The sequence below is a fragment of the Nanorana parkeri genome, unplaced genomic scaffold, assembly GCF_000935625.1.
Source record: "Nanorana parkeri isolate BGI_ZX_2015 unplaced genomic scaffold, ASM93562v1 scaffold209, whole genome shotgun sequence".
Lineage (NCBI taxonomy): Eukaryota > Metazoa > Chordata > Amphibia > Anura > Dicroglossidae > Nanorana > Nanorana parkeri.
The window spans coordinates 419,876-426,977 of NW_017306477.1; the positions used below are offsets into that span (position 1 = coordinate 419,876).

Consider the following 7,102-nt stretch of genomic DNA (forward strand, 5'->3'; position numbering starts at 1 on the left):
GAAGCTCCTGGGAGAGATGGCGGCCAACCCCATCTCCTCGTCACCAGCTTCAGACGTGGGGGACCTTATCGATCTGAATGCAGAGGAACCGCTGCCCAGATTGTTCTTCAGCTGCCTACATTGCTGCCTGGCTGACATGGACACTTCCTCCTAGCTGTCCAGTGGTGGCATCCTCTCAGGTCCTGATGATGAAAATGTCTCAGGGAGAGACTAGTCGGTGTGGGCATAGACTGCAGTGCTGGATGACAAGTCTTCATTACCAGAAGAGACACTGGTAACTTACCAGTGGTAAGGGAACACAGTTAGTACAAAAAGGTGTTTTATAGCCTTTCAAAAAGAAATATTGGAAAATTCATGGGAGTGAGAAGGAGGGGTGGGTGGATTCAACTTTGGCCAAAGATGGGCATTAAATGCATACAATATGTGTGTGCGTGCGTGTGTGTGCATCATAGGTTGCTGAACTGGTTTCAGGCATAAAAAGCTATCACCATCAGGTGTCAGCAAATACCTCTGAACATGACAAGTGCCTTGGGAGCTCCAAAACCAGGATCATTCTGCTGCGTAAAACAAAAATGTTGCAGAAAAATGAAGACTGTTGAGAGTTTGTTACTAGCCATCTCCATATATGGTATAAAAAATAAAAAGTATTAAAAACCACTATAGATCACTTTTGATCAAATGGAATGTAAAGAGATGCTGTTTAATAGTATATGTGTATGAAGATTGAATTACCAGTGTAGTTTAATTCCATCCAGCCATATGGAGGAATAAAGTGTCCCAGTCTGACCCATTCATGATTACTGAAGTGGTGATTATCCAGAAATATTGTGATTTGGTTAAGGAATTTCTCTTTTAGCCAAGATGAATTGAGAGCCTTGATTTTTACAGATATAGGACAACTCTAAAGAGAAAGAAAGTAAACATACAAAAATGTCAGCACGCAAATAGGGAAATATACAGTATAGTCTCATGAATGATGTCCTGATATAAAGAGATATATAGTGATATAAAGTGTACATGTAAAAAAAATATTGTGATTTGGCTAAGGAATTTCTCTTTTAGGCCTCATTCACACACAACGCAAGCAAAATTGTATATACGCGTCTATGCGCGTATACAAGCGTATATACGAGCGTATATGCGTGCACTATATGCAATCCCAGAGTGCATCACTCGTAATTGAATTTTTAATGTGCTGTACGCATGTACGCGCGTATAGACGCGTATATGCGCGTAAATACGCAGAAATACGCTGCCCGGACGCCTCTCTGTTCCATTCTGTTTTTGCGCATATATACGCTACGCAAATATACGGCTCTATACGCGGCTGTGTGTATGGAGCCATTTATTTGCATAGGTTGCATATGGTACAATACGCACGTACGCGCGTATACGCGCGCATACGTGCGGCAGTGTGAATGAGGCCTTAGCCAAAATGAATTGAGAGCCTTGATTTTTACAGATATAGGACAACTCTAAAGAGAAAGAAAGTAAACATACAAAAATGTCAGCACGCAAATAGGGAAATATACAGTATAGTCTCATCAATGATGTCCTGATACAAAGAGATAATAGTGATATAAAGTGTACATGTAAAAGAGATCAGTCTAATGTAAATAACTTTATCAATAGCTGTTTATCTTTTAAAATGATATACTGTATGTACATGGGGACAGCCATGGCAATAGCTTATTACATGTGCAGGTTATGCTTCCTTCTTTGCAGTGCTACTGCAGGGGTATAATTACCTATACTGTGAATTCCCATTACATAGCCCCTTATTACTGTATGTTTGCCATTCCCAAATCAGACCATGCTGCTGGACTGCAAATGTAAACCCAACTCAAATGTTGTAATGCTTTTCCTTCCAAAAAGGTAAAGTTAGATTTAAAGAATAACTTTGGGCAGAATGAAGTGTAACCCTTGTAGTGGGGCAGCCCCCACACTGCAAGGGTTACATGTTCATTTTTGTCTAGGGTTTAAAATATGAAAGATATACTCACCCGAACCTCGGACTGCTAGACCGGTCCCTGCAGCCTCCCTCCCTTCCACTCTATCGGTAGAATGTACCTCTGTATCCTAATGTCCAATACACTGTATTAGACGTGATGACTCACAGATCCTCAGACAGAAGATGGGGTTAATTATCATAAACATTTTCTCAAGGAAAATTCAGTACAGAGAAAAACTTTTTTTTAGCAATGAGCAAGTTTTATGTAAGCAGCAATTCATCCGGCAAAGGGTTTCTGAAGATAAACAAATAAAAGTACTCAATAAAAGCAATTTCATTATAACCTAATAAATAAAGTACTGTTAGTAGCAGTAGGGATGTCCAGATACCAGTTCAGATACCAGTGCTGATACTTGGTATTTTCATGAGAACTACCGGGGTTGCAGCGGTTGCAGCTGGGACCTGGCTCTGGCGCATCACCAATGTCCTGAAATCATTAGTCTGTATTGTTTTAGAAAAACTGTCACATGACCAGTGGCGTAACAACCGGGGGGGCAGGGGGGGCACTTGCCCAGTGGAAAAATGGTATTGGTGCATGCTTTTATATATGTTTATAAAAACAAAATCATACATTAAAACAGAGATGTACAAATCCCAGGAGCTCCGTGTGCTCCTTACAAATGACAGCTGCCTCCTAACTTTTTAATTTTTCTCTAGTCTAGTGTTTGAGCTCGAAAAGTATCTACTTGTACTTGTACCGAGCACGGTACTTTGTATCTGAACATCCCTAATTACCGGTATACTATGCTTAAGCCACGCTGTGATCAGAGTATATGTCAGAACTATTGAGGCTAAAAAGAAATAATCTATGGGGCCTATGCATATTGTTGTACACATTGTGATATGGGCATCCTGGAAGCCATCTTGTACTGTCTGTTCTAATAGTATGTGAACTTAAAGTGACATTAAAGGCAAAAACGTTTTTCCCTCCCCCCAATGTTAATGAAAGCACTTAACTTAAATGAAGTCTCTTAATCCGATCTTCTTCTTCTTTCCTGTCCTTTTCAGCCTTCTCTCCAGCGCTGCTGCGGGTCTCAGATCCAGCGCTGACTCCTCTGTCCTTGCTGGCACTTCCTGTCCCACGGTGTCTGCATGCGGGTGTACGGGTCCACATATTTACCTTGCGTCTCTCCTGGTCTCCCGGCCAAAAATCCGAACTACGCATGCGCCCGCCCCAATATGCTTTGCGGCCACCGAAGCATTTTTGGGTTTTCGGAGGGGAGTGCGCGGCGAAGACAGGGGTAAGTTTAAACCGCTTTTAAAGGGTTTTTTAAAAAGATGTTTTACTTTTTGCATATATCTACTGCTGGCTAGCAGTAGATTTATAAAGAAAAAAAATGGAGGGTGTAGAAACCCTTTAAGTTCATGATTTATGGAGAAAAGCTCTAACATCAGCGACTCTTAGAGCCTTATCCCACACATTCCCAGCTAGTAAATTGTGGGGGTATCAGCCAACAACAAGATAAGGACTGGCCATGGGGCCACATTCCCAGGTGGTAAATTGTGGGGGTATCAGCCAAAAACAAGATAAGGACGGGCCTTGGAGCTAGACTGTGTTAGAAAAACATGTTATGTCTCAAATTTAACAAAGAGACTATGATTTTTTTTATTACTGGGGAAGAAAAACCGCATAATAAAAGTTGTCTTAGATACAGTATTATAAATGAAAGAAATTGTATTACCAATAATTTCAATTGCATTATTAGTATTGCATGAAGCATCCACATAATTAATTGAATAATTTTATATATTTTTCTTTTATATATACAGTATCTCCCAGAAGTGAATACACCCCTCACATTTTTGTAAATATTGTATTACATCATTTCATGTGACGACGCTGAAGAAATGACACTTTGCTACAATGTAAAGTAGTGAGTGTACAGCTTGTATATCAGTGTACATTTGCTGTCGGCTCAAAAGAACTCAACACACAGCCATTAATCTCTAAACCGCTGGCAACAAAAGTGAGTACACCCCTAAGTGAAAATGTCCAAATTGGGTCCAAATAGCCATTTTCCCTCCCCAGTGTCATGTGACTCATTAGTGTTACGAGGTCTCAGGTGTGAATGGGGAGCAGGTGTGTTAAATTTTGGTGTTATCGCTCTCACTCTCCCATACTGGTCACTGGAAGTTCAACATGGCACCTCATGGCAAAGAACTATCTGAGGATCTGGAAAAAAAGAATTGTTGCTCTTCATAAAGATGGCCGAGGCTATAGGAAGATTGCCAAGACCCTGAAACTGAGCTGCAGCACAGTGACCAAGACCATGCAGCGGTTTAACAGGACAGGTTTCACTCAGAATAGGCCTCGCCATGGTCGACCAAAGAAGTTGAGTGCACGTGCTTAGCTTCATATCCAGAGGTTGCCTTTGGGAAATAGACGTATGAGTGCTGCCAGCATTGCTGCAGAGGTTGAAGGGGTGGGGGGTCAGCCTGTCAGTGCTCAGACCATATGCCGCACACTGCATCAAATTGGTCTGCATGGCTGTCGTCCCAGAAGGAAGCCTCTTCTAAAGATGATGCACAAGAAAGCCCGCAAACAGTTTGCTGAAGACAAGCAGACTAAGGACATGGATTACTGGATAAAGTGTCCTGTGGTCTGATGAGACCAAGATAAACTTATTTGGTTCAGATGGTGTCAAGCGTGTGTGGTGGCAACCAGGTGAGGAGTACAAAGACAAGCGTGTCTCGTCTACAGTCAAGCATGGTGGTGGGAGTGTCATGGTCTGGGGCTGCATGAGTGCTGGCGGCACTGGGGAGCTACAGTTTATTGAGGGAACCATAGATGACAACATGTACTGTGACATACTGAAGCAGAGCATGACCCCCACCCTTCGGAGACTGGGCCACAGGGCAGTATTCCAACATGATAACGACCCCAAACACACCTCCAAGGCGACCACTGCCTTGCTAAAGAAGCTGAGGGTAAAGGTGATGGACTGCATATCTCCAGACCTAAACCCTATTGAGCATCTGTGGGGCATCCTCAAACGGAAGGTGGCGGAGCGCAAGCTCTCTAATATCCACCACCTCCGTGATGTCATCATGGAGGAGTGGAAGAGGACTCCAGTGGCAACCTGTGAAGCTCTGGTGAACTCCATGCCCAAGAGGGTTAAGGCAGTTATGACACCTCTGCTCACAGACCCGAATGGCATTCAGGAGTTCACGAATAGCATTCGGGAGTTCCCGAATGCTATGTAGTATTTGACAGCTGAGAATGGCAAATGGGCAGAGCGAGCCATGACATCAAATAGGCCTCGCCATGGTCGACCAAAGAAGTTGAGTGCACGTGCTTAGCTTCATATCCAGAGGTTGCCTTTGGGAAATAGACGTATGAGTGCTGCCAGCATTGCTGCAGAGGTTGAAGGGGTGGGGGGTCAGCCTGTCAGTGCTCAGACCATATGCCGCACACTGCATCAAATTGGTCTGCATGGCTGTCGTCCCAGAAGGAAGCCTCTTCTAAAGATGATGCACAAGAAAGCCCGCAAACAGTTTGCTGAAGACAAGCAGACTAAGGACATGGATTACTGGATAAAGTGTCCTGTGGTCTGATGAGACCAAGATAAACTTATTTGGTTCAGATGGTGTCAAGCGTGTGTGGTGGCAACCAGGTGAGGAGTACAAAGACAAGCGTGTCTCGTCTACAGTCAAGCATGGTGGTGGGAGTGTCATGGTCTGGGGCTGCATGAGTGCTGGCGGCACTGGGGAGCTACAGTTTATTGAGGGAACCATAGATGACAACATGTACTGTGACATACTGAAGCAGAGCATGACCCCCACCCTTCGGAGACTGGGCCACAGGGCAGTATTCCAACATGATAACGACCCCAAACACACCTCCAAGGCGACCACTGCCTTGCTAAAGAAGCTGAGGGTAAAGGTGATGGACTGCATATCTCCAGACCTAAACCCTATTGAGCATCTGTGGGGCATCCTCAAACGGAAGGTGGCGGAGCGCAAGCTCTCTAATATCCACCACCTCCGTGATGTCATCATGGAGGAGTGGAAGAGGACTCCAGTGGCAACCTGTGAAGCTCTGGTGAACTCCATGCCCAAGAGGGTTAAGGCAGTTATGACACCTCTGCTCACAGACCCGAATGGCATTCAGGAGTTCACGAATAGCATTCGGGAGTTCCCGAATGCTATGTAGTATTTGACAGCTGAGAATGGCAAATGGGCAGAGCGAGCCATGACATCACGGCCCGCTCCGCCCATCTGTTTACTTTCGAGCAGGAATGTAATTTTGCGGCGAGTTTTCGTCGGGTTCGGACAGTCGTTATGCAGTGGGACGGTCTTGCGTTGGGCGTCGTGCATCGGGATTGACGCTGGATTAGATTGATGGAGCCATTTTTTTTTTCATTAAAGGAATAGTAAAAAAAAAAAATTTCAATTACCCCTTACTCTTTCAAAGGGGGGGCAGCATCTGGGTGCCCCCTTAATTAACTGGGTACCCCGATGCAAACCCTGCCTGCAGACCCCCACAACCACCGGGTCAGGGTTGTGGGGAAGAGGCCCTTGTCCCCATCGGCCTGGTAAGGCGCAGGGAGGGAGGGCTCTCGGTCGCCCCCCCCTTTCCTGCCCTGCCAGGCCAGTGCTCGGATCAAGGGTCTGGTAGGAATGTTAGGGGGGACCCCATGTTTCCCCCCCCTCCCCCCATTTTTGGGGGCTGGGGGGGGGGAAATTCCTACCAGACCTAAAGGGTCTGGTATGATTTGGGGGGGGAACCTCACGCTTTTTTTTTTTCCTCTTCTGCAGACTGTAAAAAAAAAAAAATTCCCAATGTCACTTTGCTGCAACGAACGAACAAAATGAAATTTCGACCAGACTACTGCTAACGAATTTTGTCCGAATCCCGAAACGAATTGAATTTCGGACCCGAATCCTAAAAAAATAAATAACGCAAAATTCGAATCAAAACGAAACAAAGCAAATTTTTTGCTGGTGCACATGTCTACTAATTACATTCCAGGGGTTACTTAGTTTTGTTGCATTAATATTTGAAATAATATCCTGCGGTTTTATTTTTCTTATTATCTGTGTTGATCATTATTATTGAAATTTTGATCCATATCCATATTCTTTTTTGTA

The 7,102-nt window shown here is 44.4% G+C and overlaps 1 protein-coding gene across 1 annotated transcript in view; it reads right to left on the bottom strand.

The window, feature by feature from the left end:
* Positions 1 to 7,102, bottom strand: part of ST6GALNAC1 (ST6 N-acetylgalactosaminide alpha-2,6-sialyltransferase 1) — a 57,566-nt gene that overhangs the window by 33,626 nt on the left and 16,838 nt on the right. Inside the window, exon 5 of the mRNA XM_018555682.1 lies at positions 733 to 901. Within this exon, the coding sequence (XP_018411184.1) occupies positions 733 to 901 (169 nt within the window). The remainder of the gene's footprint in view (positions 1 to 732; positions 902 to 7,102) is intronic.